This window comes from Carcharodon carcharias, chromosome 17, assembly GCF_017639515.1.
Source record: "Carcharodon carcharias isolate sCarCar2 chromosome 17, sCarCar2.pri, whole genome shotgun sequence".
NCBI classification, from domain to species: Eukaryota; Metazoa; Chordata; class Chondrichthyes; order Lamniformes; family Lamnidae; genus Carcharodon; species Carcharodon carcharias.
Window position 1 is genome coordinate 6,564,393 of NC_054483.1, and position 25,882 is coordinate 6,590,274.

Genomic DNA, 25,882 nt, shown 5'->3' on the forward strand with positions numbered 1-25,882 from the left:
CCAGGTAAGTACTCGAAGGAGAAATTAGTATGCTGATAGGGTTAGACGTGGAGAAATGAGTATGCTGATAGAGTTAGACAAGGAGAAATGAGTATGCTGATAGGGTTAGACAAAGAGAAATGAGTATGCTGATGGGGTTAGATGAGGAAGACTGGGAGGAGGACAAAAAGCTGACATAGACTAGTTGGGCCAAATGGCCTGTTTGTATGGCATTGGTCCCATGCTCCGAGGCTATCATTGAACTAGGGCTGACCTTTTGTTTTATTTCCAGCAGAGAATATGTTTGGTTTGTGACTTCAACTGATAACTGGATGATTTATTTTGAGGATTAATATTTATAGTGCTTTGGAATGTCCTGAGTTTATGAAAGAACATAGGGGAAGGAGGGCCCCTTGCCATATAGTGAGATTATGGTTGATCTTGCACCTAACTGGCTCTAATTCTTAGGCTATACTCCTTAACCTACACTCCCCAACCAGTGTGAATAGTTTCTCTCTATTCTAATAAAATCAAAATACTGCAGATGCTGGAAATATAAAATAACCAAAGTGCTGGAAAAACTCAGCCGGTTGGAGGAGTTGCAGATAATGAAGAGGATTGTCAAAGGATGTAACGGGACATAGATCGGTTGGAGACTTGGGCGGAGAAATGGCAGATGGAGTTTAATCCGGACAAATGCGAAGTAATGCATTTTGGAAGGTCTAATACAGGCAGGAATTATACAGTAAATGCCAGAACCTTTTAAGTGCATCGACGGGCAGAGGGATCTGGGTGTACAGGTCCACAGGTCACTGAAAGTGGCAACGCAGGTGGATAAGGTAGTCAGGAAGGCATATGGCATGCTTGCCTTCATTGGCAGGGGTATTGAGTATAAAAGCTAGGAAGTCATGCTGCAGCTGTATAGAGCCTTGGTTAGGCCACGTTTGGAATATTGTGTGCAATTCTGGTCACCACATTACCAGAGGATATGGAGGCGTTGGAGAGGGTGCAGAGGAGGTTTACCTGGATGCTGCCTGGTCTGGAGGTTATTAGCTATGAGGAGAGGTTGAAGAAACTCGGATTGTTCTCACTAGAGCGACGGAGATTGAGGGGCGACTTGATAGAAGTTTACAAAATTGAGTGGCATGGACAGAATAGATAGAAGCTTTTTCCCAGGGTGGAAGAGTCAATTACTAGGGGACATAGATTTAAGGTGAGAGGAGAAAACTATAAAGGAGATGTGCGGGACAAGTTTTTTACACAGAGGGTAGTGAGTGTCTGGAATTCGCTGCCAGAGGAGGTGGTGGAAGCAGGTACGATAGTGGTGTTTAAGAGGCAGCTTGACAAATACATGAATAGGATGGGAATAGAGGGATACGGACCCCGGAAGTGCAACGTGTTTTAGTTGACGGACAATATGATCGGCGCAGGCTTGGGAGGGCCGAAGGGCCTGTTGCTGTGCTGTACTTTTCCTTGTTCTTTGTCTGGCAGCATCTTTGGAGAGAGAAACAGAGTTAACATTTCGAGTGCATGTGATTTCTTCAGAGCTGAAGAGAGGTAGCAATGTGATAGGTTTTATGCAGTTGAAAAAATGGGTGGAGTGAAATGGAAGGTCAAGGATAAGCTGGGGGTCAGAAGAGATTAAATGACAAAGATGTCATGGAAGACAAGACAAAGGGAGTAGCAACGATAGGACTAAAGATGGAAGTTTTGGTCCAGAATAGGTGTTAATATCAGAATGAAGGTCAGCACTGTCTGAAAGCGAAACAGTAGAATCTGTTAAGAGCAGACAGGGGTCCATGCTTCTGAAAGCAAAACATGAGAACAAGATACAGACTTCTCTAAATTGGGGAGTCCAAATGCAGACTGGCTGAGCTCTTTGTGGAACACCTCCGGTCTGTCTGCAAGCATGACCCAGTCACTTGCCATTTCAACACACCAGCTTGCTCTCATGCCCACATGTCCATCCTTGGCCTGCTGCAATGATCCAGCAAACCCCAGTGCAAACTGGAGGAACAGCACCTCATCTTCCGATTAGGAACTTTACAGCCTTCTGGACTTAACATTGAGTTCAACAAATTCAGACCACGAACACCCTCCTCCATCCTCACCCCCTTTTTTCTTACATTAATTTTTACTTTTTATCCACTTATTTTTATTAATTTATCTGTGGTTTTATTCCCCCCTTCTATCTCATTTTCTATCCTTTTTTATTTCCAGTTTCCACCCTTTCACTTTCACATTGTCCTTCTCTGACACTTCCCTTCCTTGACTTTTCTGCCTCCATTTCCGGTGATAAACTGTCTACTAATATTCATTACAAGCCCACCAACTCCCACAGCTACCTCGACTGCACTTCCTCACATCCTGCTTCCTGTAAGGACTCCTTTCCATTCTCCTATTTCTCCATCTCTGTTCTATCAGTTCTAATACTACGTCCAACAATCGTGCTTCTGACATGTCTTCTCTTTTTTTCAACTGAAGACTCCTTCCCCCCCACCCCCTGCCTCCACTGTTGTTGACAGGGCCCTTGACCATGTCTGACCAATTTCCTGCATTACCGCCCCCACCTTCTCAGAACCATGATAGGGTTCCTCATTTTCCACAGCACCAGCCTCTGTATTCAAAGGATCATCCTCCACCATTTCTGCCAACTCCAGCATGATGCCACCACCAGACACATCTTCCTCTCACCAACCCCCACCCCACGTCAGCATTCTGAGGCGATGGTTTCCTCTGTGACACCCTGATCTTCTAGAGTATCACCCCAACACCTCATCGCCTTTTCGTGCAACACCTCCCCCTTTACGTCCATCCTCACTGTCCAAGGCCCCAAACACTCCTTCCAAGTGAAGCAGTGATTTACTTGCACTTTGTTCAATTTAGTCCACTGTATTCGCTGCTTACACTGTGATCTACTCTGCGTTGGGGAGACTGAACGCAGACTGGGTGACCACTTTGCAGAACACTTTGCCTCATTCCGGAAGCATGACCTAGATCTTCCTGTCATTTGCCGTTTCAATTCACTATCTTGCTCTCATGTTCACATTTCTGTTCTCAGCCTGTTAGAATGTTCCAATGAAGCCTAATGCAAATTGGAGGAACGGCACCTCACCTTTCAACGAGGCACTTTACAGCCTTCCAGACTTAATATTGAGTTCAACAACTTCAGACCATGAACACTCTCCTCCATCCTCACCCCCTTTTATATCCTCCATTTTGATTTATTTTCCCAACAAGTCAGACAGCACTGACCCTTTTCTGCAATTTTGCTTTCAGGCAGTGCTAATTTTTATTGATGTAAACATCTACTGTAGACCAAAGCTTTTGTCCTTAGTATTATCATTACCACTCTCTTTGTCTTGTGTTCCATGACATCTTTATCATTTAATCTCTCCTGAGCCCTAGCCTATCTCTGACCTTCTATTTTGCTCCACCTGTTTTTTCAACAGCACAAAGCCCATCACATTGCTACCTCTCTTCATCTCTGAAGAAGCCATATGGTCTCGAAACATGAACTCTGTTTCTCTTTCCATGGATGCTGCCAGACCTGCTGAGTTTTTGCAGCATTTTGTTTTTTTCTATCCCATCTGTTCCCCTTAATGTCTTGAACATTTTGATGAAATTAACCCATAACCTTCTAAATTCCAGGGAATATAACCCTTGTTTTTGTAATTGCACCTTGTATTTTAACCCAAGGAGTTCATGTATCGTTCTATTAAATCTACATGGCCTTTTCTCCAATATATCCTCTTAAGTTGTGGTGCCCAGAACTGCTCACAGTACTTGGGTGTGGTCTAAACAGGGCTTTGTATGGCTGTAATGTTCCATCTCCCCTCTTTGTATTCTAGTCCTTTTTATTACTTTCTCTACCAGTTCATAACATTTCAATGATCTATATACCTGGACCCTTAAGTCCCCATGGCCCGCCACTGTTTCTGGATTTTCATCACTTAAGAAGTTTTCCATTCTTTTAAGATTCAAAGTGGATACAAACATATGAACGTCTGAATTAGGAATAGAAATAGGCCACTCGGCTCCCTCGAACCTGCTCTGCCATTCAATAAGATCACGGCTGATCTGATTGTAACTTCAACTCCACATTCGTGCCTGCCCCTGATAACCATTAACCCCTTACGGAGAATCTAAGATGACTTCACATTTGCCTGCATTGAAATCCACTTGCCACAGTTTTGCCTGTTTACTTAAACTTTCAATATATCTTTGCAATCTGATGCTTCCACCTACACTATTTATGTTGCCACCATCTTCATCCTCAGTAAATTTGCGTATGTTGCTCACTAGCTGAGTTATGCTTCCCAGCCTGTCACCAGGGGCTGAATGGCTGCCTTCTGTGTTTTAACCATTCTATGATTCTATTCCTTTAAGTTGTTAATAAATACAGTGAAGAGTTGAAGCCCTAACACTAGTCGCGTCCTGCTAAATTAAGAGTTATCTTAAATGTCTCCTGTCGCTCAGCCAATTCCCAAACCAGGTCAGTGCTTTGCCTTGAATTCCACGGGCTTCACTTTGACCTATTGTCTCTGACGAGGGATTTTATCATAAAAACAAAAAACTGCGGACGCTGGAAATCCAAAACAAAAACAGAATTGCCTGGAAAAACACAGCAGGTCCGGCAGCATCGGCGGACAAGACAAGAGTTGACGTTTCGAGTCCTCGTGACCCTTCGACAGAACTAAAGGGTCATGAGGACTCGAAACGCCGACCCTTCTCTTCTCCGCCGACCTGCTGAGTTTTTCCAGGTAATTCTGTTTTCGTAAGGGGTTTTATCAGATGCGCCTTCTGGAAGTCCAGATAAATAACATCTACAGGACAATTCCCTTGACCGCTTTGGTCACCTCTTCCAGAGAGAGAGAGAGAGAGAGAGAGAAAAAAAAATTTGCTATCAGCAAATATAAAAGCAAAATACTGCGGAGGCTGGAAATCTGAAACAGAAGCTGGAAATTGCTGGGAAAACCTCAGCAGGTCTAACGGTGTCTGTGGAGAGAAAAACAAGAGTTAAGGTTTCCAGTCCACATGACCCTTCAGAAGAAGGAGAATGGACTCTCCTTTCCAGACCTGCTGAGTTTTTCCAGGTAATTCTGTTTTTGTTTCAGTCACTCCATGTGTTTAAAAAGAGGGTGTTCAATGAATGCAATTTTTGTTTTGGGGGGGAGGTTGCAGAGAAAGCAATTGGTGCTCATCCTCTTTTTATTTGAGGATCAGGTGATAGCCCCCCCTCCCTGTCCTCCCTCGCAGAGCTGCAGCGTTGCGCGATGTTTACAGTGCGCTTTCAACCACACTTGAAAGGGGGGGGGGGGGGGGGGGGGTGGGCTTCTCGGCCCCTTGGCTTTGATTGGTCGGGGGGTGGGGGGGGGGCGGTGCGTGATGATTGGACGTTGTTAAGGACGGCGGGCTATGATTGGACAAGCTTGCCCGTCAATCACGCTCTTGCGAGCGAGTTGGGTTGTCTCTCCTCTCCCCCCCCCCCCCCCCCCCCGCCCCGGAGGGGGGGGGGGGGGGGGGGGGGGGCGGGCGGGGCCGGCGGCGGTGTCACGTGACTCAGGCTGGGAGGCCCAGCCTCCCCGTTAAGATGGCGGCGGGAGAGCGGAGCTTACGTCTGGCGCTGACCGCCCTCTGGGCTCTGGCGGCCGGCGGGGAACGCGACGTGGGGGGCGTCCGGCTGGAGAGCGGCGGGGGCCCCGTCCGCATGGAAGGCGGGACGATTCGAGCCAGGCCCGGGGCCCGCTTCCAGCTGAGGGTGTTCGGCCAGCGGCTGGGCTGGGAGGGTTGGCCTTGGCTGGCCTTCAGCCCCCAGCGAGAGTGCGGCAATAACAGCCTGGAGAGGACCTGGATAGAGCTGGGGGAGAACCTGACTGACGGCTCCGTGCTAGTAAGCGTCCAGGCTGGCCAGGCAGGGGGCCTCTACTACCTGTGCACCCAGATTCAGAAGGAGCTGTGGAGGGCCCCTGGAGGCTGGGACACACCCCTGGACATCCAGCCCGCTCACTACCCCCTGGCTGTGTGGGGCCAGGTGCTGCTCCTGGCCCTGCTGCTGCTCTTCTCGGCCTTCTTCAACCTGCTGCACCTCAGCGTCCTGTGGCTGGACCCCCTGGAGCTGCACATCATCCACCACTGCGGCTCGGAGAGGGAGAAGCGGAGCGCCGAGTCGTTGGAGCCCCTCCGCCGGCGGGGCAACCTGGTCCTCTGCTCCCTGGTGCTGGGCAACGTGCTGGCCAACTCGTGCCTGGGCGTTCTGTTCCACCAGGCGCTGGGTGCCATCCTGCCCGCCGTCCTCGCCTGCTCCGCCCTGCTGTTCCTGCTGGGCGAGATTCTCCCCTACGCCGTCTGCTCGCGTTACGGCTTTGCCGTCGCCTCCCGCACCACCTGGCTGACCCGTCTGTTCATGGTCCTCGCCGCGCCCCTCGCTTTGCCCGTTGCCCTGCTGCTCGACTGGGCCCTGCGGCAGGACATCAGCACCTGCTACATTCGCGAGAAGATCCTGGAAATGCTGCGCTCCAGCGACCCCTACAGCGAGTTCGTGAAGGAGGAGTTCAGCCGGGGCTCACTGAGGACTAAAGTGGTGGAGGATATCATGACTGGCTTGAAGGACTGCTTCATGCTCAGCACTGAAGCCGTGCTGGACTTCAACACCATGTCTGAAATCATGCAGTGCGGCTACACCAGGATCCCAGTCTATGAAGAGGAGAGGTCCAACATTGTGGACATCGTCTATGTGAAAGACCTTGCCATGGTTGACCCTGAGGACTGCACACCTTTGAACACCATCATCAAATTCTACAACCACCCTCTGCATTTTGTGTTTAACGACACCAAGTTGGATGCCGTGCTGGAAGAGTTTAAGAAAGGTGATTGTTTGTCCCGTTACAAAAATGTTCCTTAGCACAACGCTTGGAGAAGAGCCTTTGAAGGACTTGTGCTCGAGATTAACTGAAATTCTTTCATCTCTCCATCTGCATGGAGATTCTCATAAGCCACGTCCATGCCATGTTTCAATTTAATTCCGCCCTCAGTTCCTGGCTTCTCTGGCCCATCTTTGTCCGATTTCAGAGGCAGCATGAAGTCTGTTGGCACTGGTCTTGCCAGCCATCAGTTGTGGGTTCATCTACGCAAATCTTTAAAAGTGGCTGGACAAGTTAAGAAGGCTGTCTTTTAAACAACAGCATGTATGATCTAGGGCTTTAGAAATAGAGGTTTAGAGTAGAATAGTGAGGACATTAGGCTGAACCTTTATAAATCATTCCCAATTTTGGGCATCACACTTTAGGAAGGATGTCAGGCACTTAGGGAGGGTGCAGAGGAGATTTACCAGAATGATAGCCACGACTTCAGCTACATGGAGGAGCTGGGATGGTTTTCTGGATGGGAGTAGAGAGGGGAGGAGAATTGATAGATGTTTTTCCAAATTATAAGGGGCTTTGATGGAGTAGATAGGGAGAAACTGTTTCCAGTAGCAGGAGGGTCAGTAATCAGAGGAGACAAATTTAAGGTAACCCATTCTGTGCTGGGTTATTGTTTGGCTGTAGTTTATATATAACGGGAGTCCCCAGCATTAGGAGCTGAGTTCCATTACTCAAAAGGACTTGGTTGCAGTTGTTAACACTTAACTGTGGCTGCTATCACGCATTGACACAAGTTGCATAATCCTGCTTTGTCACTAGGAGGCCAGTATCATTCAGCCAAAAAGCACAGCCAATAACTGCTGAGAAGCATCCTGCAAAATCCAGTGTAGGTAGAGGTTTGAGAACTGAAGTGGTTTCAAAGCGGTTGCCTGAGGGCTGAGCTAATTTTCTTAACGTTGAAACAGCAACAACAGCTAGGCAAGAGCCTTTTAAAGTAGTGAACTGTTGCAATGGGTTGGTATAATTTGTGTTATTAGGAGGGGAGCTTCGAAAGCGCTTTAGTGTACCTATATTAGTACCAGACTCTGGTACATCTAATTGTTGTTGATGAGATGTAGGTGGTTTGGATATATCTGGGTGGTTTGGACATATCCTGGTCAGTATCCCAGTGACCAGCAGCACAATTATGGTCTGGTTTACCATTGCCAAATTAAGAAGCAACTTTTTACTTTGAGAATTCTCAACATGTTTCTCTGGAATCTTGTTTTTTTTCCCCTTATTTCCCCAATTTCCTCATCTTTTGGTCAGGATCCTAGGCCCCTATCAGGAGCCTGAGTACAGTAACCGATGCATTCACTTCAAATCTTCATGTTACTTATTGCCTGAAATACGATACATTGAAATCCACTTTTGGATTAATGTACAAGCAGAACCACCCCCCACCCCCCGTCCCTGAAGGGAGTTTACCCAGTGAGTTAAATCAAAAAGGGATAAATGCACAGCAGGTCAGTGAACAAATTAAACTGAATGCTGAGAGAGAAGCTGGCATTTTTAGGAAGCTTGGCAAAGCAGAAAAGCGGGGGATACAAGAAGCAACAGATACCAGTCGTCACCTGAGAATTGCTTCGTAGAAAGCTGTTTGGTGACACAAAAGATCACTGAATAACTTGCAGCTGGAGTGTTGTGTCCAATTCTGGGCGGTGCACTTTCAGACAGATGTCGTGGCCTTGGTGAGGGTGCAGATCGATTTACCAGAATGGTAGCAAGGGTGGGGTACTTCTTTTGTGGGAGGCTGAGTGTTGTCAAGTGCTTGAGCTGTACAATTAGTGACAGAGTTGATCTGCAGACACTTCTTGGGTGCATACGTTAAGTTTATTTACAATATATTCAGCAGCCACTACATGTGCTTTCAACTCCAGCTCCAACTCTAACTCTACACTACCTGCTGAGGGAGCCCACGCTACTTTCCTATTGGTTACTACAGATCATGTGATCTTCCCTAAAGGTACATTGCCCACTAAATGAAACCATAATTATTTCATTCCTCCAACTTTAACTCGGCTATACATGTCATATTTACAAGTACATATTTTTCAAGGCAACATAATATTTGCAGGAATTTACAAGTTCAGTCTTTCAGGTGGTTTCCTGGCGCATGTATTGGGCGTGATCTCTCGAAAGCAGAGATGGTTAAGGGGAGATTTAGTAAGGGTGTTCAAAATGCTGAGTGGTTTTGATGGAATAGAGGAGGATAAACTGGTTGCGCTGACAGAAGGGTCAGTACCATTTGGGTAGATTTAAGATAATTGGCAGAAGAACCTGGGAGCGGGGGGTTGGGGTGTTGGATGGATGTGGGGGCAATGACTTTTTAAACACAATGAGTTGTTATGTTCTAGAATTCACTGCCTAAAAGGGACGTGGAAGCAGACTTATTAGTAACATTTATGAAGGGAATCGGATAAATACTTGAAAGGCCAGTTTTTAAAAAAAAAAAAATTGCAGGGCTGTGGGAGAAGAGCCAAGGAGTGGGACTTATAGGATGGCTCTTTAGAAGAGCTAGCACAGGCATGATGGACTGAATGGCCTCCTGCTGTAAGATTCTGTAGAGTGGGCACGTAGAAAGAATTGTGAAAATTAGTGGTGGACAGAAATCGACGTGGTGGCCCAGTGATGGGTAGCCTGCAACATTGGTAGTGAAGGTTCTTCCACATTTGCCAACCGTTAAAGAGGGAGAGAGAGAAAGGGGCAAGTAAAGCCAACTTTTCTGGGGGGCGGAAAAAAGTGTTGAATCCAAGTTAGCTCGTGTTACTTTGCTGCTCTGTTTTGTCGCCTAACTCCGTTCAGTGATTATAACAGCTGTTTCATGTTTCTGTTCTGAGGTAAATCGCATATGGCAATGGTTCAGAAGGTGAATAACGAGGGGGATGGTGACCCCTTCTACGAGGTGCTGGGTTTAGTGACGCTCGGAGATGTCATTGAAGAGATCATCAAATCTGAAATCCTCGACGAGTCAGATAATTGTAAGTTTAAACCGCAGGGCTTTTGGAGTGATGGTTTTTAAAATTAGGGATTGTTTCACTGATCCCGTTTTCAACAGGATTACTCGGTGCTTACAGCACAAGGACAAGCCATTCTGCCTGACAAGTGCCGGCGTTCGTGCTCCACACGACCTTGCTCCCACCCCTCTTCTTGCTCAGTCAGCATGTCCTGCTATTCCTTTCTCCTTCGTGCTCATCTAGCTTCCCCTTAAATATGATTGACCTCACCTACTCTCTGTGGTGGTGTGTTCCACTAGCTAACCACACTCTGGGTCACGAAATTTCTCTTGAATTCTCTATTGGATCTATGAGTGGCTGTCTTATATTTATGGCTTCTAGTTCTGGTCTCACCTGCAAGTGAAAACATCTCTATGTCTGCCCTCTCAAACTCTTCCATGAACTTGAAGAAGTCCATCAGGCCAACCTTCAGAGCAGAGAGCAGTGCAATCTTTCCTGTTGTGTATAACTTCTGGTTCTTGATCATTCGAGCAGATCTGTTTTGCACAATCTCCAGTGCCTCCAAGTCCTTATAACATGGAGACCAAAACCGTGCACGGTACTTGGTGCGGTCTAACCAATGCTCTGTACTGTTTAACATAACCTAACCTGAGTCTGAGATAGAGCTGCAACGCTGTAGTGCTGATTCAATATTGTAGACTCAGCACAGGTTGAGCCAATTTGCCTTCGTAACTCGGACATGAAAGGAAAACAAAAAGTTTTTATATTCATCCACAAAGATGTGGACTGGCAACACTGGCATTTATTACTCTAGCTGCCCTTGAGAAGATGAGGATGAGCTGCTGCCTTGACCTTTGTGTGGTGATTCTTCTGCAGTGCTGCTAGGTCTGGACTTGGCAGGATTTTGACCCAGCGACAAGGCAGGAACAGCCAAAATATGCCCAACTCTGCTGGTGTGTAACTCAAAGGGGAACTTGGCGTTATCAGGGCATCTAATACCCTTGAACTTCAAGATGGTGGCAGTGTTTGTGGGTTTTGCAGGTGCTATTGAAGCAGCCACAGTGTTTTACTGCATTTAAGTTGGCAGCTCGGTGGGTCGTTACACTGTGTGGTGGGACTGGGCCAGATGGGACGTTTTGCTGAGCTCCAGTTTCGTAATGGGGGTCTGAGGAGGGTATGGCCTGCTGCACCTAGCCTCAGGCCTCTCAGTAGGCACCACTGAAATTGGACCTGGTTGTCGCAATGGATCGATCCTCTGACCGGAAGGTGCATGTGTGCTTCATGGGTGAGTAGTTCTTTGCTGGCTGGCCTCATGCATGAAGAATGATTGACGTGTCGGAACAGGGAATGGCACCTGCGCATATCTTCCCCCAGTGAGATTCAGGGGTGGGTGCTGAAACGGGCTGAAGAGATTTGAAAGTGGGCGAAAGAATCTCAAGTCACTTCCGTTTGGTTTTTGCTTTTCTGTTCCTTCTGCAGCAGAGGTCAAGGTGAAAAAAAAACCTGCTTCCATCAGCAGTTCTATTGAGCGCAAGAAGGAAGACGTCTCGTTTTTTAAGGTGCCTGACATCGATCTAAAGGGCAAGATTTCACCTCAGCTTTTGTTAGCAACTCAGCGTTTCTTATCCAGAGGTAGGGAGACAGTTCCTGTTGTGGTGGGGGGGGTGGGGGTGGTGCCAGTGGGGTGGGAAGGTGAGAGGGTGGTAGGGGGCAGTGTCTCTGAACCCCGACCCCCCCACCCCAGAAAAGTACACATGCCGGTTATTCCAAAATTCCATGGTTTAAGGGGAAGAAAAGGCCGTGAATTTGAAGGATGGGTGAGCAGCTGGATTGTCAGGCTCTTGCTTTTAGTTTGGCAAAGGTAGGGTGGTCAGTATTGTGATGAGGTTTGCAGTTCAGCCTGATGCGAGCTGTGAGATTTAAGACTGAGAAGCTCCCCAGGGCACTTCTATTTTGGATTGTGTGCCTGTCTAAATTTAGGCTGCATGTGTGTGTGGAGAGGGCACTGAGAACTGGATTAATGTTAGGGTAGAGTGCTGCTGGGAAAACTAAGGACACCCCATTAAAAGTGTATTGCTCAATATTAAAGGTGAGTGTGATTCCATCCCCACTTTAATGCATTGATGCAGAGGTCTTGAATAATGGCAGTATTTTTTCACTCCTACTGTACGCCAGTGTAGATTAGTATTAAAATACTAACATTATCGACAAGCCATTGGCCAAAGAAATAGCCCAAAGACTGCTTTTGGTGGTTGTGTGGGATTATAAAATCGGAGGGACGGTTCCCCTGCAAGACTCACAGCTGCTCACTGTGTGAATCTATCAGCCGCCCTGAACTGTATCACTCAGCTTATACTAGTACACATGAGTGTGTTAATGTTGAAATTGCTGCTATAATGACCGCAGGTTGTCTTTGCAGAGGTTGAGCTGTTCAGCCCCTCGCGGGTCTCTGAGAGAGTTCTTCTGCATCTGCTCAAGCACCCGAGCGTCAGCCAGGAGGTAAAGTTTGATGAAAACGACAAACTGGCTCCAGAGCACTACCTGTACCAGCGGAATCAGCCTGTCGACTATTTCATTCTGGTGCTGCAGGTGGGTGTAGTTCCGGTTGCCTGCCTTTGGATACGAGATTCCTGCCATTTTACTCTCACTTGGGTAGGCCCCTTACCTGTCATTTAAATGCATTCAAGGAGAACCTAGACAAGCATATGAGGGAGAAGGGAATAGAGGATTGCAATGGTAGATTTAGATGAGGAAGGATGGGAGGGGGCTCAAATGGAACATAAACAGTGGCATGGACTGGTTGGGCTGAATAGCCAGTTCCTATACTAAGTATCCTATGTAATCCAATGTAAAGGGTGGCATGTGGCAATGCACAGAGAAAGTGAGTTCCACAAAGGAACCTGAGTGAGTGGTCAGTTGGAGGCAGGAAATGCAGTGTTGGAGGTTGCAAGGAGCAGAGAAACACGGCTGGAGTTAGGGGAGTAGAGGGTCTGTCTAGGATCATATGACAGAAGAAAATCGGTTTGGTAGGTTGGCGTGAGGCCTTGAAGTGATTATAATAATATAAATGTCAGTGTCACTCGCGGGGCCAGTGGAGTTTGGGGCAATGGGTGACAAAAGTTCTGGGACTCGGTGGGACTGAGGACTTTGGCTGTGATATTTCAGATGAGTGGCAGCTTGTGGTGAGTTGTGTCGGAGTATTTGCAGTTCACCGCCTTGAGGAGGAGCAGGGCAGTTCTCTTCCCCCCTAGTGTCCTCCCCAATATTCATACCTCAAACAGCGAAACAAAAAGCTGATGATCTGATCTTATCACATTGCTGTTCGTGGGAGCTTGCCGTGCACAAATTGGCTGCCACATTTCTTACATTACAACACTGAAAAAAAAAAGTCAATTGTAGAACATTTTGGGCTCTCCTGCGGTTGTGAAAATCAGTATATAAATGCAAGTTCTTTCCAAGAAGGGGTTTGATGGCTCAAACACATAGGTTATCACCTTGACTTGGAGTATGGCTGTTCTGTGCCACAATTGGGACACTAGTATTGCAGTGGTGTTAATAATCTGAAAACTTGATCTTCATTTATTAACAATTTTGAACCTTGTTTTTACATGTTTTCCTTTTGCCATTCAAATATACCCTTGCATATAGCTGTCATGATATATTGTGCTGTGTAACAGAAAATGTTATTGCATTGATATTATGATAAATACCAATGGGATACCTTGTGTTATAAACAGGGACGAGTGGAGGTGGAGATTGGGAAGGAGGGTCTGAAGTTTGAGAATGGAGCCTTTACTTACTATGGTGTCTCCGCACTGACCGTCCCATCCTCTGGTAGGACTGCATGCCCTTCTCATTTCTGTTTCTTGTTCACACCCCCATGCTGACTATATGCTGTACACAAGAAGCTTGGATGTGTTTAAGAAACTTTACCCACATGGTTTCTTTGCAGGGGAAGAAACACATTTGATGAAAGTAATGGCTGAAAATTAAACCTTTCCAGCAAAGGCACCTTGCAGCTTCAGTTCAGTCCTGATTGCAGATCGCACAGCTGCCTAGATTTGATACAAAGGTGCCACTCACTCGAAGTATGGTGGTAGGATTGAGATTCCACACTGGTACAGTACTGTTCTAAAACTGGACTAGAGATGTAGGTCCAGTATAGGTTAATGGATCAAAGCCCCCTCTGTTGGCTGTCTGTGAAATGAGTGCATGACAAATTCTACCCTGTTCCCTGTTGGCCAGTCTTAAAACCCATCTGTAATTCTGCATTAATTGGCGCTAAATTAACAAACCTATACAGATGCCACAGGATATTTGGAATGGGAAATCAGTACAGCTGAATATGTTCTAAGGTTGAGGCTGAAGCACTTTATAACGGAAAAACTCTGCATCTAACCATGTGCTGTACCTGCCCTGGGAGTGTTTGACGGGGACAGCGTATCTAACCCCGTGCTGTACCTGTCCTGGGAGTGTTTGATGGTGACAGTGTAGATGGAGCTTTCACGGAGTCACATGGTGCAGAAGAGGCCCATCGAGTCTGCACCGACATGTGAGAAACACCTGACGTACATTCTAATCCCTTTTACCAGCACTTGACCCATAGCCTTGAATGTTTTACTCTTTACAGCTTTACTCTGTATCTAACCCGTGCCCTGCGAGTATTTGATGGGCTAGGGGAATGATGGAGCAAGATGTGTGATCTGAATCATCATCTCCATCTATGTCTTTAGAGATCATTCTCCTGGCAGTTTATGATTTCACTTTACTCTGCATGTCTATGGCATCTTGACATTTTATCTGTGCATGTGAAATGTCATCACTGAGATTTCAGCACACCGGGTATGTGATATTTTCACACGCCACTTCATTTACAAAAGAGTCCCAGGAATACAAATTTAGACTCCTAAACCTGGGGAGCTTTGGAGTGAACACTGTGAGCAAGCTAACACTATGATAATGTCCCCTTTCAGACAGGGCTATCACTAATGGGTGTGGAACAGGAGGAGACCACTGAGCCCCTTGAGCCTGTTCCGCCATTCAATGAGATCATGGCTGCTCTGTGACCTAACTCCATATACCTTATATAAATTAACTAAAATATCAGATTTAAAATGAGCAATTGATTTCGCATCAGTTGCTGTTTGTGGAAGAGAATTCCAAACTGCTATCATTTTTTGTGTAGAAATGTTTGCTAATTTCATTCCTGCGAAAGATCTGACTGAAATTTAGGCTTATGCCACCCAGTACTAGACTCCCCAGCCAATGAAAATAGTTTCTACCTATCCTATCTGTCCCCCATGATATCTTGAAAATTTTGACCAAGTCATCGCTTATCGTTCTACATCACAGAGAATATAACCTTAGCTCGTGTAATCTCTTGTAATTTAACCCTTGGAGTCCAGATATTATTCTGGTCAATCTTTGCTGCACTCCATCCAAACCCTGTAATACTTTCCAGAGCTGCTCGCAGGACTCCTGGTGTGATCCATCTAGAGCTTTGTAAAGCTGAAGCATGACTTCTACACCCTTATGTTCTATTTACACTTGACATACAAACATACAAAATAGGAGCAGAAGGAGGCCATTGTGCCCCTCGAGCCTGCTCTGCCATCCAATAAGATTGTGGCTGATCTGTTTGTTTCAAATTCCACATTCCCATCTACCCCTTGCCTAACTTTAGACCTTTCAAGAATAGAACAGTGTACTTTCTAAATGGTAAAAAGCTAGAAACCGTGGCGGTTCAAAGAGACTTTGGGATCCATGTATATTATTAAAAAGCCATGAACAGGTAGAGAAAATAATTGGAAGGACTAGTGGAATTCTTGCATTTATGTCTTGAAGGCTAGAATTTGAGAAGTGAAATTAGGTAACACTTGTACATACAAAGGTTGGTCAAAGTTTGGAACTCTCTTCTACAAACGACAATTAATGGTCGATCAATTGGTTGTTTTAAATCCGAGATTGATAGATTTTGATTAAGCAAAGGTATTAAGGGATATGCGGAAAAGGCAGGCACCTGGAGTTAAGTCGCAGGTCAGCCATGATCTCGTTGAGTGGCGGAACAGGTTTGTGGGGCTGATGGCCTCCTCCTGTTCCAATGTTCCTCGTTTTTTGGGTCCACAACGCTCTCGGATTTGCATTGTTTCTAGCTTTCCACCATTTAGGCAGTATCCAGTTCTCCTTTTTAGGTCCAAATGACATTGAAATCAACCTGCCACAGTGTTGTCCATTCACTGAGCCTATTAATGTCTCTTTGTAATGTTATGCTTCCACCAACATTGTATTTCTTAGTTCTGATGAAGAGTCATACGGACTCGAAATGTTAACTGTATTCCTCTCCGCAGATGCTGTCACACCTGCTGAGTTTTTCCAGCTGTTTTTGTTTTTGTTTCAGATTTCCAACATCTGCAGTATTTTGCTTTTATCTTTGTGTTTTTAATGTCTTTGATGTCTTTTATGTCTTTTAATGTCTTTGGTACATTTGGATATGTGGCTTTCTATCCCATCATTGTCATTAATAAATATGGTGAAGAGTTGAGGCCCCAACACAGATCCTTGCAGGTCACAGCTAGTCACACATTGCCAATTAGAATACCTGTCCTAACAGGTCAGTAATTTGCCAGTCAATTCAATTTGAGGGTCTGAATTAACAGCATGATCTGAAAATGTATTGGTTGCCATTATAAATGGAACTTGTAATGGAAATACAAAGATAAGGATGGAAAATTTGACTTTTAAAGTGGGATTGAATTACATCTATACATTTTGACTCAATTATCTCCTACCCTGTAATCCAACTATGCTTGGTGTAAAGTCTTCATTGCAGTATCAGAAGCGACTGACTAATACTATTAATTGCTGCATTCAGGACAGAACCTACATAACTTCTGTATGACTAACACTCATTTAACTCTGGCTTCCTCAGTTCACCAATCGCCAGTCACTAACGTTAAGTGGAATCGGCGAGACCCATTCTCCAAGGACCTCTTGGAATCTGGGGAAAACGCAAGTCTTTCCATGTACTGCCCTGACTACACTGTGAGAGCACTAAATGACCTCCAGGTTCTGAAGGTAAGGCTGCAACCAGAAATAGCGAGTGAAGCAAAAGCCGAAAATGTTGGAATAACACAGCGGGGTTGGGTGGGGACGCTGGTGTGTGATGGTCAGTCACCTGAAAGGAGAAAAACAGAACAGATTTCGGGTGAAACTTCCTGTCAAAACTGTTTTGTCTTATTCAGATACTGACCAGCTGGTTATAGAATTATGTCTGAAGCCTGCATCCTTTGTAATGTGGTTTGTGTTATTGTTGAGAAAAGTTACTGATCCTGCTGCCTCTACCTATTAATTATCATTTGCCACTGTTCAAAAAGGGTAATCGGGGATGTCACTGTTGCAGACTTTTAGCGTGTGCTTTTTTTTCCCCTCAGGTGACTCGATTGCAGTATTTAAATGCGATTATGGCCTCGAGAATACACAACTCTTCACCGTCACCAGATAACTTTGAACTCAAAGTGATGCCCAGCAGCCAAGCAAAGTTGCTCAAAGACCAGAACTCTTCCACAAGTGAGTGTTTCTTTTTGGTTTATTTTCATTTGGCGATGTAGCTGGTTAGAGAAGAAGTGAAATCGTGAAAAGTCCAAACTGGCTTGAAACTGAGGACAAAACAAAAAGTCAAAAGTCCTGAGTGAAGATTTGATCCAAGAATTCGCAAGTAAAGAATCTCTCCAAACACAAGACATCCAATCTAAAATTACTGGCTGCGAATCAAGAGATGGACGTTGGACATAAGATAAAAGGGTTCACAAATCACTTGAGTGCTGAGAGACACTATGGAGGAGGTCTGTGAGGAACTGGCAATCAGTATGAGGGAGTCATTGGGCTCGGAGGAGTTACCAGTAGATTGAAATATGGCACGCATATTCAAAGCTGGCACTGGCAACTCCAGGCCCATCCGCATCCTTTAAAATAATAGAAGTAATTACCTGTAACTGTGAAGGGAGTCTGCACAATAATCAACCAATAAGTGGCAGGGAACCTAGATTCAGTGAGAGGGAGTTACTGCTTCACCAATTTCTCTGATGATTCTGAGGGAGTATTAACCCAAGTGGGACAGTTGGACATCCTCAAATGACATGGATCCTGTTTTCCAAAAGCCTCTTGATAAAGTTCCACACAAAAACCTATTTCACTTAAACTCAGCTGTGGGCATTCAGGGTAAACCCAGAGGGAGCAGGGCTTGCCTTCCTCCTGGATAGTAAGCAACCTTATTAGAGTGGCTGTGTTGGATCAAGGGGCATGCACTGAAGAGGTTGTTTCACCCCAGGGATCAGTACTGGGGAGCATTACTGTATTTAATTTACCCCTATGGCTTGGATTTCATTGGAAACTGGTCAAATTTGCAGACAATGCCAACCAGAGGAGACTGTTTAGCAAGTGCAGAATATGATGCACAAAGTCTGTGGCTGGGCAGAATAGTGGCAGATAGGTATTTAATGCAGGCAAGTTGTAAAATGCAAAGCATTTGAAGGGGAAAAGGGTGACAAACGCAATCCATGAACGCTGCAGTATTGGGCACAGTGAAGCCGAACAAGATGTACGAGCTTAAGCAGACTTGACGCTAAATGTGTCGCAACAAGAGCAGAAGCAGAAATCAGCAAAGCTAACAGGATGTTGAACACCACAGTGGAGACAGAATAAAAGTCAGAGGAACAGTGTTGCTGGGATCTGACTGTAACTTGAGCATTGTATTCAATTCTTCAGTTACCTAGTTAGATTGGCGAAGCAGGGACGGTTTTCCTTGGAGAAGAGAAGGTTGAGGGGGGATTTGAAGGAGGCATTCAATATCGTGAGGGGCCTGGACAAAATAGGTCGGGAGAAACTGTTGCCATTGGCAGAAGGACCAAGAACCAGAGAGCATCAGTTTAAGGTGATTTGTAAAAGAAGCAACGATATCATGAGGAAAAACCTTTTTATGCAGCAAGTGGTTAGGATGTGGCATGCACTGCCTGAGAGGGAGTGGAGGCAGATTCAGTCAAGACCTTCAAAAGAGAATTGGATCGTTGTCTGAAGAGGAAAAATTCTTGGCACTACAGGGAAAAGGCGGGGTAGTGGCACCATGTGAGTTGCTCTTGCAGAGAGAGTCAGCACAGGCACGACAGGCCGAATGGCCTCCTTCTGTGATTCTGGTTACCAAGATGCGGAAAGACAGTCAGGTCCTGGAGGCAGTGCAGAGAGGAACAATGAGGCTGAAGCTGTTCTCAGGAGTCTGAGTTATGACGAAAGACTAGGAATTATTGGGCTTTTCAGCTGGGAAAAGGAGTATATGAGAGGTAGGACAATATATACAGGATTATTATGGAAATGGTAGCTCTGCTATATTATTTCAAATTAAACTGCAAGGAAGAACAAGGAAAGGAAGTAAGAGACAGATTTTGCAATGATAATCGGTAAATGCTTCACACAGAGAGATGTCTGGAAGAAACGTTGAGAGGGAGGAGTCCAAGTGAAAATGCTGGAAGCATTTATGAAGCAAATTGGTGCTACATGTGGGAAATTTTAGCATCTTTCTAGAGGGATGAATTAAAATATAAGATTAAAAAAACCACATCATTCGTAATCCCGTGATCCATTCTTTGTGCATCTTGACCTTCATAATTTAAGCAGTCAAAGCAAACTTTTAATGAGGGAGGCAGGCCGCCATCTCAAGAAACTCCATTTGTTGTGTATGCTGGTATTCCTTCATAGCTGTTTCTTTACTCTTGCTCTCTAACAAGAGAGAATCCTGGCAAATCCCTGGATTGGATTTTGGAGAGAGAAATAGAAAGAAAAGAGGAGCAGAAGGGAAAGAAATGAATATTGTTCATCATCTGTTGAACGGAGACTGCTTGCTGCTTTTACCCATGGTTATACTATTGGCAATGAGTCAGTGTCACAGGCAAACTGCACAATGCTTCAGATCTCACTTCAGATTGAACAAAGGTGAAGTTTAAAGTATTTTCTTCTTCTCTTTTTCTTTTTTAATGTTGACAACAGGCACCAGCAGAAGTAAACCGCAAACCAGCGAGGAAGACAGCCCAGAGAGGAATGCTGGTGTCTAGCCTAGGAGAGTGTCTGAGGGTGCTTGACTTCTATGCGTCCAAAGCCACACCACTTCAGTAAGCTGCGAATGTACTGTGCTAGTGCCTGGCTGGAGCTATGGCTATCCATTTGCTGGACAAACTGTAAACTGTTGCAATGTGGGTTTGGGGAGGGTTGGAGAAAGGACATTCTTATTTTTGTAGACTTTGTGCACTGTGGAAAGACAGTGGAGTATATAATGCTAAGAAGACTAACCGTGACTAATTCCTCAGATAAAACTTGTTCTGTGATTTTTAGACTTGGAAAGGTTATAATAGTTTTAATCTGTTGCAGTCAAAAAGACTTATCATCACTTTTCTCCCCATGGTCTATGGGTTCTAATACAGTTACTTGAAGACTACAGAATGAAGACATATTCAAGCAATATCATATGTGAATATACTGCAGTGTTTTTTGTTTTTAACGCCACAACTAAGAGTAATGCCATTTATAGTAAAACCCTGATTCATAAATTCTCTCCTAGCTTCTTGTCAGCACAAGCTATTTCAGTCCATGCGAAGCCTCCATTTAAGAAGGAAGAAAGACTTGCATTTCTGCAGTGATTTTCATCACCTCAGGACATCCCAAAGTGCTTTACAGTCAATGACGTGCTTTTGAAGTGTCGTCACTGTTGTAATGCTGGAATTTCGGCAACCAGTGCTTGCACAGCAAGCTCCCTCAGACAGCAGTGTGATCATGACCAGATAATCTGCTTTAGTGATGTTGGTTGGGTAATAAAATTGGGTGAAGCCACTGGGGGAACTCCCCCCTGCTCTTCCTCGAAATAGTGCCATGGGATCTTTTATGTCCACTCGGGAGGGCAGACGGGGGCTCAGTTTAAAATCTCCCTCAGTACTGCACTGGAGTGTCAGCTTAGATCATGCGGTAAGGTCTGTACTGTTTGTACCTGACAACATTTTTAATAATGTGGCATTGAGCCATAAGACTTGGAAGCGCACACATTTGATTCTACAACTCTGTTAATCTAAGCAATAGGTTATACTTGGATAATACTGGGCTAAGGATGGGTGCTCTGCTGTGGTATCCTTTGCTCTCAGGTAATGCTCTCTTTTGGCTTTCTCAGTCAGAATGGTTTCTTGGACTGAATACAATAAAGGACCATACACCAACAAGAATCAGTGCCTTCAGGGGACCAGAGGGGAAATTTAACTTGCAAAACAAGAGTCAGTATTTCTACCTTCTGAGATGTTAAAACTTTAGCACGATCCTCAGTGGCCTTATTGAAAACCAGAAAAGACGTTTTCCTGACCAGACAGTATTACGTATTCCAATCAGTGCTCTCATAGTGATTTTAATTCCCATTAATCTGTTTTGAAATGCTACATGGCAGCTGATGAATTCTTAAAATAAAAGGAGGTAAGGAATAGTAAGAATGAGGAAAAAGTCTTTGGGCCACCAGGTTCATCTCTCTTGTTTTTCCCTGCAGTCTGGTATCAGGCTGCAGCTTGTGTCTCCTTCATGTCTTTGAGTTCACTCCCTACCTACCTGGTAGGTTGTTCCAAAGATGAGAGCAGATTCAATCTTTTCATCCAGGGTGGAGCTGAATGATTACTCTACCCAGTCTCGTAACAGGGATTCTTCAGAAATGTCCAGCCATGTCCTGCCTCCTCTTTGCTAGACTTGCTGCTCCACCCTGCTCTGGGTCTCCATTCTGGCTGTGGGCTGGTGCAAGAGTTGGTACTATTCTCACTATCGCTGGTGTCTGTAAAAGGAAGGTGAATAAATGTAGCTTGGAGGCAGCACTAGGAAGGAAGGAACTTGCATTTGTATCGTGATCTTAGGATGCTTCAAAATGCTTTACAGACAGTGACATACTTTGTGAAGTGTCATCACTGTTGTCATGTAGGAAATGCAGTGGCAAATTGGCACTCGGTAAAATCCCAGAAAGAAGCAATGTGGCAATGACCAGATTGTTTTTTGAGGGATAAATCTTGGCCAGGACACCAGGGAGAATCCTCGACTCTTCAAAATTGTGCATGGGATCTTTTATATCAACTTGAGAAAACAGATGGGCGCTAAGTTTGACAACACCTCCAACAGTGTGTTAGAGAACTTCTCAAGTCTGGTTGTGAAGAAGACACTGAAACTAAGATTCTTTTGGTAGAGACTGTTTATTGCAGAGCTTATTTCTCCACTCTTAACACCTTGACACCCAGTGCTGGCTGACTCTTCTTTATATACACATCTGAGTATAATTAACTAATCAATGACCTTACTACCTTTAAACTACTGGATATGTATCATCCATCAACAGAACCTATTAGATACAAACAAAGTGCAGCACTCCTTTAATGCTGTATTGGCCTAGGTTATCAGGCTCAAGTGTCTGGAGTGAGACAGAAACCAACAACCTATCTAAATTCAGGTTCACTATTCCCAGTTTACAGGGAGCACATGTGAGAGGATGCAGTTAAAGCAGGTACTTTCATCAAACCTTGCATCCCTGTAATCTACCTTCTTTAACGGGGGAAGGCCCTGAAACCACTCTGCTCAATGTGTTTGGACTGAGGAGTCGTGGACCTGGTATTGCATTGCTGCGTGCTGTAGCGTATTGATCCATCACTCCGAAGAAACACACTGCTACTGTTTTGCAGTGAAAGGTCTGGCTGTGTTGTAGTATGGTGGTTATGGCACAGAGTGTGCAGCCAAGAGGTCACATGTTTGCATCGCACCAGGGCAAGTTGAGAATTTGAATTTGATAAATTTGGTGATTCCAGCAAAATGAATCTTGGAATCTGCCAGGTTATCATTGACTTGCTAATGTTCTTCAGGGAGGGGTCCATCTCCCCTTCCTGACTCTATTCATGTTTGATTCTTAATATCTCCTGAAGTGGTTGCAGCACATTTGATCGAAGAAGAAGACCCAACATTGCGTTGAGTTTGGGATTAGATGCATCCTTTTGAGTAGTTGCCCACATCTCGAACAAAGTTTAAAACAGAATAGGACAGCAAGATAGGATTAGAATTAGTTACACAGTTAGTTAGTTCAGTTGAAACATTTGCTGTGCTGAATTATTTTGTCTTCTGATTGCCAGTGAGCTTTTGACAGCTCTTTTTCTGACACCATCCCCACCCCACCCATTGTTGAATGGTTCGAAAGAAAAGGAAACCCACCAAAAATAAGGGCTCCATTTCAATTTGAGAGTTTGGTGTACTGCATTCCAGAAAAGAAATGACGTGATTGAGAGGAAGGAGGAAAGGGCGAATTCATCTATTCTGCAATAACACGGGCCAGGGATAGGGCTAGAACACTGCAGCGTTTATCCGCTTGACTTGCGCTCCCATAAAGTGAGGCTCTTCACTGGAGGAGTTCTGCACCCACCTAGTTGCCTTTTTTCTGTTTCCAGTCCAGAGGCTGACTTTCAAATGTCCCTGTATCCCTTGTTGAGCCCACCCAGCGAGTGGGAATGGGAGGTATTGTTTTAAGTTGTTGCAGACTTGGACCCTGGAGAGCAGGCACTTTATGATGAGTTAGCTTGGTCACTTGCTGCCTGGTTTGCTTTTCTGAAAGTATGTGCCACCTTTTAGGTATTTTAATTCTGCAAGGTGCTGCCTAGTCAGAGCTAGTGTGTAAACTGCGATGAGTCTTGCTGTTCGAAGCAGTGCCTCTCGAATGCTGGCGAGGTCAGTGTGTCTTCAGTGAAGGGTTTCACTGCCTCGATAAAGTTACCTCTAAAGCAACTGCCTTCCAGTATTTCTATTCCTTGAGCCTATTTTCCTGCTGTTACTTGGCCACATAATGCTGTGCAAATATGACTTTAACATATAACCAGAGGTGATCTAAAATGACTGGGTTCGAGGTGATTGTGTTTCAATGTATTGAGACTGCTCTTAATCATGGTGATATCCTTGCAGCCTTTTATCAAGTTTTCCTGCAGGGTGCGGTATAAGCAGTGTGAACTGAGAGCATGGATAGACTGCTCTCTCTGCCTTTTGTGGGTATATGTGCAACCAAGTGAGCTTCTGGCACACAGGCCAGGAAGTTGCAGGTTTCATGCCCACTTTATGCTGATCTTGCTGGCCTCAGACTGGTGACTGGGGAGGCATTGCTACATTCAACCCCAATTATCCAGGATAGGGAGTGAGAAATTCACCCAGCGTTTCCATCTCCTGACTGCTTTGCAGTGACTGCCACTGGAGTGTGTCGATGGGATCTGCCTTTGCAGTGATGCCCCCATGGTCAAACGGCCTTACTGAAGGATGACCACCTGGATGAGGTGCAAGAAGCTGATCCCAGCAATAGTCAAGAGAGATGGAAATCAATTGGACAGAAAAGACGAAAATGTAGATGACAACTGACACCAGACTATGACTGTAAAGGCTTAAAGCAGAGTCAGAATGTGATGAGGCACCTCCAGTCAGCTTTCTTTTCTCCCTCTCCTCTTGATTTGTTTTTCTTTCTCACTTGTAATGTGTCTCTTTTCTCTTCCTCTGTGAGGATTTTGTTGCTTGCATTAAGCACACTGTCCAACATGATGTACTAAAAGCCCATCAGAAGTAATTTAGAAAATTCTGTAGTTTTACCAAAGAGTTTTGGGAACAATGTAAGTGCCAATAATTCAGCCAAAATGACATTTTGTGTTTATTTTAAACTCTTGGTTGTGTTTTCAGTTTCTCTAGGAGCTCCTGAATTGGGAAGCAATCACCAGGTTTCAGATGAATGATTTAGAGGGTTACTTTGTGCACTTGTGTTTTATATACAAACAAATGTATTAAAATTGTGTAAACTCTGGTACATATTTTTAATCACATTCCAGGTAAATATTTTTTAATCATTGCAATTAAAAGGTACCTGTCATTTGTATGTACATTTATATTGTAATATTGCAGATATATATTTAAGAGAAAATGGATCTGTATTGTGTTGTACTGTACTGATAAGCTGTTGCATTAGATTGCAGGTCAGTTTAATAAATCAAAGAAAAACACTCTGAACCCAGTGCAATATACTCTGCAGAGGGAGCAGCTTGGAGCCTGAACTCTCCTCCCTCAAAAGCTGTATGATTGTGAGTACAGCTTCTCTCAGCAAATCTGAATTCTAAAGCCTTATTTTTGAAGTCTTCTGTGCCTAACAGTTTTTTTTTTCTTGTGTTCTTTAGAGGGTACAAAGAGCTGAATGTACCCACATGCGTATGTTATTTTACTTTATTGTTTTTGCTCATTTCTTCCCTCTTCTAAAGCTTTATTTAAGGTACCATTTTGCAGGTGCCAGCAGCTCTTTACTCCCTCATCCACGTATAGTTGGCAGGTTATTTGCCTATGTTAAACATTGCATCTATCATGGCTACATCCAATCCTGTACTCACTGAATGTTCACCTATGCACTTCTCTGCAGGAGGAGTGGGGGGGGGGGCACGAGGGCGGGTGGAGGAATCATTGAGCAATGGGAAAGCAGGCTGATCTCCACCCTCCTTACCTAAGGAGGAGCTGCAGCACCTGTCACTGCCAACCCACTTAAGGTAAGTTGGCACAATTGAGGCATTGAATTTTGGGCCTTGATGTCTGTATGGCTCAGATGCTATCGGTAGCACTGGAGGACTTGCTTGCCATGTGTTTGTTGATTGGAGCTCTCGGAGCACTGAAACTTGTATCTGCAGACTGCTTAGATTTTACACTTCCTAACTCATTCTACCCTTCAGATTGTGCTCTGCTCGGGTTCATGTTATATGTGTGCATTTTCAAACTGCTATCATAGATTTCTCATGCCTCCAAGCTCGTTGTCAATTAACTGCTGCTTCCCAATCTACCTCGCATTTCCTGCTTTCTTAGTCTCTGCAGTGTGTTCTGCACTTAATTTTAGAGTATCCTGAGCTTGTAAAAGGTGATATGGTAAATGCAAGTTTTATTTCTCTTACTGTGGGCCTTGTCCCTATGTCTAGCCTTTTCAACATAGAAACATACATC

General features: G+C 44.9%; 1 protein-coding gene across 3 annotated transcripts; it reads left to right on the forward strand.

The window, feature by feature from the left end:
- The first annotated feature begins 5,560 nt into the window (after positions 1 to 5,560).
- On the forward strand, positions 5,561 to 24,906 carry LOC121289758 (metal transporter CNNM3). 3 transcript variants are annotated; one of them, XM_041209481.1, is made up of 8 exons: positions 5,561 to 6,848; positions 9,722 to 9,862; positions 11,318 to 11,470; positions 12,258 to 12,427; positions 13,576 to 13,672; positions 16,767 to 16,912; positions 17,269 to 17,404; positions 19,874 to 24,906. In XM_041209481.1, the coding sequence occupies exons 1-8, from the start codon at positions 5,573 to 5,575 to the stop codon at positions 19,936 to 19,938; spliced, it is 2,184 nt and encodes a 727-aa protein (XP_041065415.1). In that variant the 5' UTR covers positions 5,561 to 5,572; the 3' UTR covers positions 19,939 to 24,906. The 3 variants fall into 3 exon arrangements, 1 of the variants encoding a protein (XP_041065415.1); XR_005945640.1 differs by lacking the exon at positions 16,767 to 16,912; XR_005945641.1 differs by lacking the exons at positions 17,269 to 17,404; positions 19,874 to 24,906 and adding an exon at positions 13,791 to 13,956 and having other exon boundaries at positions 16,767 to 16,895.
- The last annotated feature ends 976 nt before the right edge of the window (positions 24,907 to 25,882 follow it).